Genomic DNA, 13,775 nt, shown 5'->3' with positions numbered 1-13,775 from the left:
TTAATATAAAAATCTCTATCACTACTACAATGCGTCTAAAAAACTACATTAAAATATTGTAATCTTCTTGGTTCTTCTATCTTTTATCCGTCCGTTTAAAGTTTCATTGAAGTTGTGAACGTGCGCCCTTAGGCTTCCAGCTTCCAGCTTCCAAGACCAATCAATTATGAATAGCATACGCCATGCATCTTGAGTGAATGTTGCAAACCGTTCCATCTCCTCACCACCATTATGAGATGTACCAATGTGAACATATATTCTGCCAACAAAATTGCACGTACCCTTTTGAATTTCATTTACTGGTAGTGCAATGTACAATAACTTACCATCATTTCCAAAATCCTCAAAATATCTGAAACCTTCAAGTATGTAAGAAAGAAGTGCATTCACTCCACAACCCCCTCAACACTCCAAAATCCATACATATATAGTACATCACCACCTCCATAATAACCTTTAATTTCATGCATTGATCACCACAACTACACACCACCACTTCCATATTCTTCAACAGCAATGGCTAACACCCAAAACAATACTAATCCCTACATTTTTTCCCCAAACCTTCAATCAAAACTACTCTCCACAAACTGTTTCTTGCAAAACTCTATCCTCAATAATGGTGACCAACCAAAATGCATTCATCCGTATCTCATTAGATCCTCTAACTCTTCCCTTTCTCTTTCTTATCCATCTAGACAAGTCAATTCTGATGTTGATTCTCAATAAAGGGTTGGCAAAACTACCATAAACTATTTTTTAAGCTTGTCATTGGTCTCAAAATTTGAACTAATCTTATTTTGATGTGGATTCAATTATATAGAGTTTGGTATGATGTCTCACATATTTGTTTTAAGGGATAAGAAAATTATAGACACTATAATTGCATTGGCATTTTTACTGGTACACTAGTATAACTATTTGGTTTAGTTTAGAATTAGACATGTTCTTCTCAAATTTTAATTTTTTATTCATTTGTAATGGTTTTTTAAATTATTTTAAAAAAAGAAACACATTTTAAAATGATTATTTGAAAAATCGTCTTAGAATCCTTAATTTTTGTTTAAAAAAAATATATTTTAAGACGGTTAACAAATTTTTAGAATCTCTATATTCTAAGACGATATTCTCAAAAATCGTCTTAGAATCAATAATATATTTTATTTTTATTTTTTTAAAAATACACAACCGTCTTAGAATCTTTAATATATTTTATTAATTTTTATAAAAAAAATACATTTTGAGACGGTTCTCTAAAAACTTTCTAAGACATTGATAACAACAACAATTAATAACTGACGTAGAATGTCCAAAATAACCATCATAAAAAAACATTTTTCTAGTAGTGTGTCATTTACCAACCATTCAAGTCTGATATTACAATTTCATCCAAACAAGGTTCCAAAGGGAGATACCGTATCTCCTCTTATAGTGATCTCAGTGTCACCTTGGATATCTCTTGTTCCAATATGAGGTTTTTCCTTTTTAGGAGAAGTCCTTTTGTGACTGTGTCTGCGAACCAACCAACCCCTCTTTCCATCAACACCATGCATAACATTATCTCATTCAATATAAATAATTTCCACACCAAGTACATCATTCGTTTCAACAATGGTCAAACATGGCTTCTTTATGCTTCCTCTCCCATCATGTTGAGTCACACCCTTACTAGCGCATTTCTGATGCATTTTCTGCCATTTAATAAGGTCACTTCTAATCCATTTGTTGGCACAATCTGGATAGTTTTTCCTAATTCAAAACATGAGGTTGTTCTTGACTAGTATAGTTCGTGTTACCCTATGTCTGGTGAAGCTATGTTTAGAGAACCTTTTTGTGAGGAATATAAGTGGCAGAAGAAAGGGTCCGAGAATTTGTTACTGTTGGCTCACCCTCTCCATCTCATGCTTCTCTCTAATAGAGACAGTGGTATCACTGTTCTTGGTGATTTTAAGTACATAAGTATTGATGGGGATCTTGTTGGTGTTATTGGTAGTTCGTGGATTTCGAAAATAGATCCTGTAGTTGTAACTTGACATTCAACTAAGGGTGTCAAAGAAAATTCCTGTGATGAAATTGTTTCAGCCCTTTGTAAAGATGTGAATGGCCTAAATTCATCAATAATAACAACAACTTCGTCCTATTTTTATGGGAAGTTGGTTGCAAGGGCTGCAAGGTTGGCATTGATTGCTAAGGAGATGAGCTATCTCGATATGATTCCCAAGGTTTCCAAATTTTTGAAGGAAACCGTTGAGCCATGGTTGGAGCAGAAATTTGACGAGAATGGAAGGAATCAAGAGAGCACAAGTGAAGTTGTGAGTGCATATTATTCGGCTACTTTGATGAGTATGACTTATGGAGATGAAAGTCTTGTTTCCCTTGGATCAACACTTATGTCATTGGAAATTCTTGGAGCTAAAATGTGGTGGCATGTGGAAGAGGGGTGAAAAATGTATGAGAAAGTGTTTACAAAAGAGAACAGGATAATAGGTGTTTTGTGGTCTAATAAAAGAGACAATGGACTATGGTTTGGTCCTGCAAATGGAGAGTGTAGGCTTGACATTCAGCTCTTACCATTGGTTCCTATTTCTGAAGCCCTTTTTTCCTATGTTGGGTATGTGAAGGAGCTTGTGAAGTGGACATTGCCTGCTTTGAATAGGGATGGTGTTGGTGAAGGATGGAAGGGGTTTGATGCGTATGCTCTTGAAGGAATTTATGACAAGGAAAGTGCATGGAAAAAGATAAAAAGACTGAAAGGTTTTGATTATGGGAACTCTTTAACTAATCTCTTGTGGTGGATTTATAGCAGAGGAGATGAATAAGAAGGATTTAGTTGTTGAACATGTATGACAATAATATTTGTGGACATGGATTGCTTTCTTTTTTGGTATAAGACTTTTGCATTCATAGTTGGTTATTATTATTAGTATGCCAATATCATGCATTGTATCAGATGTTTGTTTCGCACAACTCCTTTTATATATATATATATATATATATATGTAAGCTTGTTTTTGTATTCATAGTTGGTCATTATGGACGTTGTTTTCAATTTTGGTACAGAGCTTAATTTTGTATTAATAGTTAGTTGCAACTTGCCAAGATGTAAGCTTATACCAAGTAGCTGGACCCTTCACTTTTTTTATGCAAGTTTTCGGCTGCAATTTTACAATTGTGAATTAAATAACTAAAAAATAATAAAGTAGAATTGTGGAAACAATACTGGGGACTGTCTAATGTTACAAGTTCTTTTTTCTTCTTCAGAATTTGTTAATAGTAAGGTTTTAAAAAAAAGGAAAGAAAACAAGCTTGAGTGATTTGACTGTCCTTCCCCTTTTTGGAACCAAACAAGGAATTGGAAAATCAAATAACATATGAGCCAATGGATTAGTTATAACTTATGACACAGTAATTAGGAATTAGAGATAACGTGATGAATGGTCGAGATTTTGAATAAGTCTTCTTGAAATGCTCCACAACCATTCGTCACCTAATTTAATAAAGAATGTTTGAGTTTGCATCCTCTCTTTAACTATTGAATCTAAGCCTTTTGATACTCGAAACTTTCTTTAAGATTTAAAAGATTTTCACTTGTGCAATGCACAAAGTATATATACAGAATGTGAAAGATTTCGTTTGGATTTTTTTTTTTTTTGTTTCTAATTACATTTTATGTAATTATAGACATAAATGTTTCATTTCTATGTCTATTTTATTAAGAATTTAACTTAAGACATGATCAATTACATTTATTTGGCCTATTTAACTTTGAAATAACAATTGCAATAAAATATTCCGTATCTAAATATTTTTTTACCTAATTCACTTAAACTTAATTAATTTAGTTAATAGTAATATTTTTTTATTAATTTATTTTTTTTTAAAAAATGAGTATAGACTTTTGTGCCCCTTAGTAGAATCAAACAAGGAATTGAAAAATCAAGTCAGATCTCCTCTAGGATAATCTCCATGCAGCCATTATTATATATGAAATTAAAGATATATAAAAAAATTTACACAATAACTCACACGTCCTATTCAATGCATTAAACTAGATTTGATTGACACATTCCTTATCTATAAAGCCAAATATGAGTCCTACAATGGGTTATTATAGCATGGTAAAGGGTCGATGGGCCCCGAACTCTTGGAAAATAGCATGTGAGGGAATTGAGTCATGCCCAATAGCAGCCTTATCTTAATTTCATAGATTTAGAAAAAGGGAGTACGTTTTTGGTAACAAAAAGAAAGAAAAGAAATTATAGTTTTACATCAACTTAAGTACGTAGAAAAAAAAAGTATATTTAAAAAAGGCAAAAGAAATATTCACTTTGTTTCTACTTCCTTTGGTAACAAAACAACGTAACAAACGACCGACACATACAACCACTCACTCACACACGCAACACTAATAGGAGAATAGTGTTGCAAGAGAATTTAGAATTATTTATATGCTTAAAAGTATTATTTATGTTAAGAATAATTTTAAATTAAATCCTCCTACTAATTCTTCTACTTACTTTGAATTAAGGGTGTTTATATGATTCAACCCATTTCACTAACATAATCTTAGCCCAAAATTAATTTGAATGGGTTATGGGTTAAGGCTATAGAATTTAGACCCAACGTGTTTTGAATACGATTTCATGTTTAGGTTATCTCAACCCGACCGTATATCCAATATTTTCTTAATTTTTTAAATAGTTATGTATTATTAATAAAAAAAAATTAAATCAATGAACAATATTTTATTTTATAAAAGATATTATAATTATATTGATATTATTTATCTTAAAATATATCTTAATTATAAATTTATACTTCTTAATTCTACAATTTAATTATTCATAATGTCTTAATTATAGGTTCGCAAAGACAAAGATATAACCTGCTCCAAAGGCGTCTTACAAATATTTTTACTTTGTATAATAAGTATGGAATGATTTTCATATTTTCGAAGCATTAGATCCAATTACTTTTTAATTTAATACATTTCTTATAAAATATAATTAAGAAGATTTGTAAGAAAATTTGTAAACTTAACAAAAAAAATAATTGGGAGTATTTTCCAATTCCTTGTCTGATGATTTTACTTTTGTTTTTGTTAGAAGATTGTCTGATTCTACTAAGGGTTGGAGAATCACCCAAGTTTGTACTATTTTAATTATTATCATTTATATTGTTAACAAATCGAGAAAAATTTGTCCAAAAAAAAACAAATCGAGAAAAAAATGTAATCTTATCCTCTTCCTAATCACAATGATCTTTTCCAATTTCTTAATTTCTTTTTTTAGTTGATCTTATTATTGCACTTCACGTCTATCCAATTCATTCAATATTTATATTTATAAGTAACAACAAAAAAATGACATTAAAAAAAGTGAAGGGCGGCTACTGGTATATAAACCTAAATGTTACACATAAAGTCCTCGTGTCGAAGTGCTGGCAACAGCAATGAATTGCCAAAGTCTTGTACCAAAACTGAAAGCAACATCCAATAATATATATATATATATATATATATATATATATATATATATGAGATTCATATCCATATAATAAGGAATTGTAAGAAACAGACATGTTATAGATCATGATATTGTTGTAACTTTATTATAGTTTTCTTCTTCTATAACATATCGAAATCATTGACTTATTGGCATAGTAATAATTTTTTTATTATGATGTAAGACATATTTGATGATTTTATTGGCATAGTAATAGTAGCAATAATAATAACAACCAAATCAGCAGTGTTGTCATGTTCAATAACCAAATCCATTCTATTCATCACTTCTGCTATGAATCCACCACAAGAGATTGGTCAAAGAGTTTCCACCATCAAAACCTTTCAGGTTTCTTATCTTCTGCAGTGCACTTTCATTGTCATAAACCCCTTCAAGGGCATACACAAACCCCTTCCATCCTTCACCAACACCACCCTCCCTATCCAAAGCAGGCAAAGTCCACTCCACAAGCTCCTTTACAAAGTCAACATTGGAGAAAATGGCTTCAGAAATAGGAGCCAATGGTAAGAGCTGAATGCCAAGCCTACACTCTTTCCACTCAGCAGGAGCAAACCAAAGTCCAGTGTCCCTCTTGTTAGACCATAGAACACCCATCACCCTATTCTCTTGTGTAAACTCTTTCTCATACAAAGTACCTCCCTCTTTCACATGCCACCACATTTTAGTCCCTTCAATTTCCAATGCTGTGAGTGTTGATCCAAGTGCAACAAGAGGTACATCACCATATGCTAATCCCATCAAAGCAGCAGAATAATATGCACTCACAGCCTCACTTGTGCTCTCTTGATTCCTTCCATCTGTGAACTCAGTTAACCCTCCAGCCCAAGAGTGAAGCACATAAGGGTCAAAACACCTCAAACGTGTGTAATTGGAGTTTAATTTTGTGTCCAAGTTCAAGAAGTCTTGCACTATAGAATAGGCTTGAGGCTTGTACTTCCTACCCCATGCTGGATCAAGCTTAGTGAGCACCGCAATTCCATAAATGAAGTACCCCAAATGATAGTGGTGATCATTGTAAATTCCAAATCCAAAATCACCACCAGCATCAGTGGACCCCTTTTGGGTAATAATGCCACCCCATTTTTCATCATGTAGGAATCCATTCCCACTAAAAGTTCCCTCCAACCATGGCTCAATGGTTTCTTTCAAAAAATTCCTAACCTTTGGAATCACATCAGGGTAGTTCAACTCCTCAGCAATCAATACCAACCTTGCAGCCCTTGCAATCAACTTCCCATAAAAATATGACTCTGTTGTAGTTATTGATGATGAATCTAGGCTCTCAACATCTTTAGAAAGGGCTGAGACAATCTCATCATGGGATTCTTCTTTGATTCCCTTGATTGAATGCCATGTTACAAACAAAGGATCTGTTTTCAAAACCCATGAATCCCCGACAACACCAACAAGATCCCCATCAATGCTTTTATACTTTAAATCTTCAAGAATTTTGACATCATTGTCTCCATTACGAAGAAGCTGAACATGGAGAGGGTGAGCCAAGAGTAGCAAATCCCCTGAATCTTTCTTCTCCCAGTTATATTCCACACAGAAAGGTTCTCTGAACACAGCTTTACCTGACACGGGGTAACAAGAACTATACTTGTCAAGAACAGCCTCGTGTTTCGAATCCGAATCCGGCAACAAAGCTATCCGGATTATGCCAGAAAATGCATTAGAAGTTATCTCAGAAAGGGTGTGGTTCAACTTGATGGGGGAGGTAGCATAAAGAAGCCATGTTTGACCATTGTTGAACTGAAAGGTGTACTTGGTGTTGGAGTCATTTGAAGAGAATGAGAGAATGGAATGGATGGTGGTAATTGAAAGAGGAGTTGGTTGAGTCACAGACACAGTCAAATAGGGGCTTCCCCTAACAAGGAAGAAGCTCAGATTGGAAGAAGGGAAATCCAACGTGACACTGAGATCACTGTAGGAGGAGATAAGGTGTTTACCAGGGGGACCTTGTTTGGGACCTTGTGGGGCTGAAATGGTAAGATCAGGATTGAAGACTTGGAATATGACAGCTGAACTGGCTTGGCGAGAAGGGTATGAGAGAGAGAGGGAAGAGTTGGAGGATTTGATGAGGTAAGGATGAATGTATTCTTGTTGGTCACCATTTTTTAGGACAAAGTTTTGGAAGAAAGAGTTTGTGGGGAGTGGACTTGAGAGAAGGTTTGAGGAGAAGAATTTGGAGGGATCAGGAAGAACAGTGGATTGTGTTTGAGGGAAGATGTAAGATGTATTGGTTTGGATGTTAACCATTGTTGCTGAAGGTGGTTTAATTCGAGTTTGATTATGGTGAACAATGGTTGAATGGTGATGTTGAAGGTGGTGAATGGTGATCATAAATATATATGGGTTTTTGAGTGTTTGAGGGGCTTGTGATGAATGTACTTGTTTCTTAGAGTTTATTGTTTTCATTATTGGCGGCTACTCTATCTACAACTTGGTTAGTTATTATAATGTTATAAGTAGGATAGTGGGGTTTGTGTTCTGGAGTTTTGGGGATGCTTGTTGGGTAGTTTACCATAATTTATTGATTTGGTGAACTGGATTTCAGCACAAGTTGAGTTGGTCAGTTGTGATGAGACTAGAGAGTACTAAATGATTCTAATGAATGATGGAAGGGTGTGAGTAAAGAAGATTGAATGATTGATTAAAGGGAAGGGAAACTTAAGGTGCGTGATTGTGACCATGTCCAGAAACAAAACCTAAGTTTCTCAGTGGGAACGGGCCAAATTCAGACCCAAAAATGAAAAATTAGTACTCCACATAAAAACAAAGTTATGTGTACACAATTGGAAGATCTGAACAAGAAGATAAACACGAGTCAGTCAACACACATATGAATCATATTCTATGGAGGTTTTGCTTGCAAAGTCAAAATCCATAGTTCGTTAATTAATTAGCTATAATGTTTGTTGTTCTTTGAAGATGCCTTGACGAAATTTTTACCCATATCCACTCTGTAATAGGTTACTTATCTTTGTACCATTATGTAGAAATTCTTGTATACTTTTTATGAGCAGAAGTTAAAATAATGAAAATAAAAATGAAAGTAGTAATGTAAATGAAATTAAATCAACAGAGAATATAACAAAAACAGAAGGCGACAGAGCCGATAGATATGAAAAGAAACTTTGAGTTTATTCAAATCGAAAGGAAAAACTTACAAAGATTTCTGAAGAGTTAGTTTCTTCCTTCTTTTATATATATAAAAAAATTAAAAGTTAAAATAATCAAGTGGGTTTTATAACGGAAAACACGCAGTTGCATGCTTTTACGAAACCGGCTTCGTATTAAACAATATTATTCTTAAATAAATTTTGAAAATAAATATACTTAATAAATCAATTAATAATCAACCAAACATTATTAACGTAGTGAAATATATCTAATTAAAGCCATCAACTATTCAATATATCAATTTCAATAAAATATAACAAACATAAAATTAATATTTAATGGTATATTTATATTTGATATTATCTTTTTTTTCTAACTAGATACATTAAAATATTTTTTAATTTTTTTATAGGGAAAAATATTTTTCATTATATTAGCATACAAATAATTGTTTTTGAAACTTGAAGTTTTAAAACTAAACTTATTAAGGTAAATAAAACAAACAATAAGAGATAAATAAAAATGTAAATCTAGGTTTATCGATTAAAAAACACAATTTGATTAGAAAAATTGAATTTACAAAATACAAAATTACTAATTTTGAATTCATAATCCTATAAATTATATTTTTTTTTCTAGAGACCTATAAAATAAAAGATAAAACATAACTTTGATTGTGTCTCTTACATACCATAATCCTATAAAATATACTTGTAATTGAATATTTTTCACATTTCTACTCTGATCAACAAAAAATATATCATATCAATTTGTACATTTTTATATATATCATATAAAATTCGGAAAAATAGAATAAATATAAAAGAATCGGTTGCTTTGATCTATTGGTATGTATCCTTCGACAAGGACAAAACGAGTACAAAATTTTATCATCAACGGAGATCAGGGATAAAGACAGGAGCATGGACCGGGATGACGAACTACATACTCATTTTCATCATATCCCATTGTCATGTCTATTCACGGCCATCACTTATATATTTTTTAGTTTTAAATAACTACAAATTTGGATAAGATTAAAATAACTTTTAATCTTTTAATTATTTTATTTTAATTTTATGGAGTGGAGACGGGAGAAAATATATCTATTCCCAATTTATTCTTTGTTATTATGCCTATTCATAATCATCAGTGATATATTTCTTGATTGTAAATAACTATTTAGACAAGTTTAAACTACCTCTTAGTCTTTTTTTTTAGTTTTAGGTTTATTTTCTAAATTTAAAAATACTTTAATCCATGTCATTTTTAGATCAATTTTTCATATAATATTATAATGTTAATGATAAACAAAATAATCTATCTCATTTGTCTTTCAGTTGTTGGTTGCCAATATTACTAAATTTAAACTCCATATATGATTACTTCTATTTTGTAGGGTATCATGTTTACGTTCTTACTAACCACAACATAAATATTAATTCATTTAAATATTGATTTCTTTAACAACGATGATCTTAATAAATTAAATATATTATTTATTTATTTATAAAACATACAAAAAGAATTGAACGACTCGTGCGAAGGTACGAATATCGTGCTAGTGTACCCTAAAGTCACTTTTCTAGATCATAATTCATTTATGTACTACAGTAAGATTATAATTCCTTAACCGCGTAAAGTTCCTTAGATTTTGTCCTCCCCTTCTCACTTGGACACGTCACTCTTCACAAATTCTAACTGCACATCATTAAGCCATCCCTTCCTTGCACTTTCCTATTGAGAAACCTCCCTGTTTTCTTTCTTGACATGTTCAAATTCACATAACTTGCTGCCCCAACATACCCTATTCCTTAACCTTCAATCAAACCATTCAATCCTTCATAAACACCCCGCGTACCAATCTCATTCAATTTTGCCCATTCCAAAAACCACACCCTTCTTCCACATCCTATGAAAAACCCAATCCAATAAACCCATTGTATTTGTCAAACCCTCCAACAACTCTCACCCAACATTCCAAAATCCAAACCCCACCACCCAATTTAATGCTATAATCATACTTTTTATTGCTTAACGGACTCTGCTAACCAAACTCATATCAAAAACCTCTCAAGACCTGAATTGCTTACAATCAAGTTTCACACATATCACTCTATACAGTCATGATCTGATGTTACAACTTTTTTCTTATACTTTATTAATTTTGTAAAAATTAAAAGAATAAAGTTAAGCTTCCAAATATTGACCCTATAACAGTCTTCTACGTAGTTAAAATTATTTTTTTAACAATAATATAATCATACTAACATAGTTTTAGTCAACAACATAGAAAATGTTGAAAAAACTTAGACGCAAGGTTAGCACAGCCCTCACAAGTGGCTTCAGAAAAGGCTCCAAACCCTATAAAAACACAACCTTCAAAATCAAAACCCCATCACCACCACGATCACCTTCAACCCCATTGCCACCACTTCTATCACCACCACGAAGATTAACAATGTCTCACACCAGAAAGCACTCTCCTTTTCTGTTCCCAAATGTTGATTCCACTGTTGTCCCTGACCCCTCCAATTTCTTCTCCCCAAACCTTCTCTCAAATCCACTCCCCACAAACTCCTTCTTCCAAAACTTTGTCCTAAAAAACGGTGACCAACCTGAATACATTCACCCTTACCTCATCAAATCCTCAAACTTTTCTCTCTCCCTCTCATACCCATCTCGCTTCTTCAACTCCTCCTTCATCTACCAAGTCTTCAACCCTGATCTCACCATCTCTTCCTCTCAAAAATCCCACCTTTCCCATTTGAACCACACTATCTCTTCCCACAATGATCTCAGTGTTACATTGGATATCCCTTCTTCCAATTTGAGGTTTTTCCTTGTTAGGGGAAGCCCCTTTTTGACCCTCTCTGTGACTCAACCAACCCCTCTTTCCATCACCACAATCCATGCAATTCTCTCCTTTTCCTCCAGCGAGTCACTCACCAAACACACTTTTAACCTCAATAATGGCCAGACTTGGTTTTTGTATGCTTCTTCACCGATTAGGTTGAGTCATGGACTCTCTGAGATCACTTCTGATGTCTTTTCTGGCATAATTAGGATTGCCCTGTTGCCTGATTCTGATTGGAAGCATGAGGCTGTGCTTGACAGGTTCAGTTCTTGTTACCCTGTGAGCGGTGAGGCTGTGTTTGCAAGACCATTTTGTGTGGAGTATAAGTGGGAGAAGAGAGGGTGGGGTGATTTGTTGATGTTGGCACACCCTCTCCATCTTCAGCTTTTGGCTGATAGTGGTTGTGAAGATGTTAGTGTTTTGAGTGATTTTAAATATGGGAGCATTGATGGGGAGCTTATTGGGGTTGTTGGGGATTCTTGGCTCTTGAAAACTGATCCTGTTTCTGTGACTTGGCATTCTGTTAGAGGTGTGAGGGAAGAATCCCGGGATGAGGTTGTTTCGGCGCTTGTGAATGATGTTGAGGGGCTGAATTCGTCGGCAATAGCGACAAATTCGTCGTATTTTTTTGGGAAATTGATTGCAAGGGCTGCAAGGTTGGCTTTGATAGCTGAGGAGGTGTGTTTTCTTGATGTGATTCCCAAGGTTAGGAAGTATTTGAAGGAAACCATTGAGCCGTGGCTGGAGGGGACTTTTAATGGGAATGGATTTCTGTATGATAGGAAATGGGGTGGCATTGTCACCAAACAAGGATCTACTGATGCTGGTGCTGATTTTGGGTTTGGAATTTACAATGATCACCATTATCATTTGGGGTACTTCCTTTATGGAATTGCAGTGCTTGTTAAGATTGATCCAGTGTGGGGTTGGAAGTATAAGCCTCAAGCCTATTCACTAATGGCAGATTTTATGACCTTGAGCAGAAGATCGAACTCAAATTACACAAGACTAAGGTGTTTTGACCTTTATAAATTGCACTCATGGGCTGGAGGGTTAACTGAGTTTGGAGATGGAAGAAATCAGGAGAGTACTAGTGAAGCTGTTAATGCATATTATGCTGCTGCCTTGATGGGTCTGGCTTATGGTGACACGCATCTTGTTGCTATTGGATCAACACTCACAGCATTGGAAATTCATGCAGCTCAAATGTGGTGGCATGTGAAAGAGGGAGATAATCAGTATGATGAAGAATTTGGAAAAGAGAACAAGGTAGTTGGTGTTCTTTGGGCTAATAAGAGGGACAGTGGACTATGGTTTGCACCTCCTGAGTGGAGAGAATGTAGGCTTGGCATTCAACTCTTACCGATACTGCCTATCTCTGAGGTCTTGTTTTCCAATGTTGATTTTGTGAAGGAGCTTGTGGAGTGGACATTGCCTGCTTTGAATAGGGAAGGTGTTGGAGAAGGATGGAAGGGGTTTGTCTATGCTCTGCAGGGTATTTATGACGATGAAGGTGCAATGCAGAAGATAAGAAGCTTAAATGGATTTGATGATGGAAACTCATTGACTAATCTCTTGTGGTGGATTCACAGCAGATCTGATGACGAGGAATTTGGTCATGGAAAACACTGCTGGTTTGGTCATTACTGCCACTAGGTATTGTTAATGATTTCGGGTATTTAAAAAGAAATTATGATAGTTTCTTGCACTGTACAAAAATAAATTTCTGTATATATCTGATGTCTGTTTCTTACAATTTTTATTCAGTAAAATGTGTGTTGTGGACTTAAGAATTTGTTCTCTGTTAACCCTCACTGTGTTACGAGGACATCATGGTTTAAGCTCTTTAGCTAGCATCTGGCCTTTACTTTTCCATTGTGTGTTTTTTTGCATTTCCATTTTGAAGAGTAGAGGCAGCTGTTAGCTGATGAATACCCTCTATAGTCTAAAAGCATTAAGTACAATTAAGGAAGCACTAAATGAGTATTGACTAAAACTGCTGCAAGCCCTTGATTTAGGGGAGATCAAAATTGACTTATTTTGGTATATCATGTTATTTTGTTTTTCTTTTTTTTGAAATATCAGTGTATTTGACAGCAAGGTACAATATTTCTGAAACTTTGGTTTTTAACTATGCCGAATGACGTGTGATCCATGTAGCCAAACTCACCTAGTGAGATATGGCTTTGTTGTTTTTGTAGTGCATTTGACAGTAGGTGAAACTAAAGAGGTTTTTGATGATGTAAACTCATAGACTTGTGCAATCT

General features: G+C 34.1%; 2 protein-coding genes and 1 pseudogene across 2 annotated transcripts; 2 read left to right on the top strand and 1 right to left on the bottom strand.

Moving 5' to 3' along the window:
- Nucleotides 1-310: 310 nt before the first annotated feature.
- Nucleotides 311-2,819, top strand: LOC114381611 (annotated as a pseudogene).
- A 2,762-nt stretch (nucleotides 2,820-5,581) lies between these two features.
- LOC114382577 (probable endo-1,3(4)-beta-glucanase ARB_01444) lies at nucleotides 5,582-8,273 on the bottom strand. Its single transcript, XM_028342097.1, has one exon. It carries the CDS (start codon nucleotides 7,944-7,946, stop codon nucleotides 5,781-5,783), a length of 2,166 nt encoding a protein of 721 aa, XP_028197898.1. The 5' UTR covers nucleotides 7,947-8,273; the 3' UTR covers nucleotides 5,582-5,780.
- A 2,655-nt stretch (nucleotides 8,274-10,928) lies between these two features.
- LOC114382267 (probable endo-1,3(4)-beta-glucanase ARB_01444) lies at nucleotides 10,929-13,379 on the top strand. Its single transcript, XM_028341561.1, has one exon. It carries the CDS (start codon nucleotides 10,948-10,950, stop codon nucleotides 13,162-13,164), a length of 2,217 nt encoding a protein of 738 aa, XP_028197362.1. The 5' UTR covers nucleotides 10,929-10,947; the 3' UTR covers nucleotides 13,165-13,379.
- The last annotated feature ends 396 nt before the right edge of the window (nucleotides 13,380-13,775 follow it).

This window comes from Glycine soja, chromosome 13 (genome assembly GCF_004193775.1).
Source record: "Glycine soja cultivar W05 chromosome 13, ASM419377v2, whole genome shotgun sequence".
NCBI classification, from domain to species: Eukaryota; Viridiplantae; Streptophyta; class Magnoliopsida; order Fabales; family Fabaceae; genus Glycine; species Glycine soja.
The sequence above is the reverse complement of the archived record's forward strand: the minus strand, read 5'-3'. Positions and strand labels throughout refer to the sequence as shown.

Coding starts and splice junctions, on each gene's coding strand:
- LOC114382577 (XM_028342097.1), bottom strand. CDS start 7,946: ATGAAAACAATAAACTCTAAGAAACAAGTACATTCATCACAAGCCCCT.
- LOC114382267 (XM_028341561.1), top strand. CDS start 10,948: ATGTTGAAAAAACTTAGACGCAAGGTTAGCACAGCCCTCACAAGTGGC.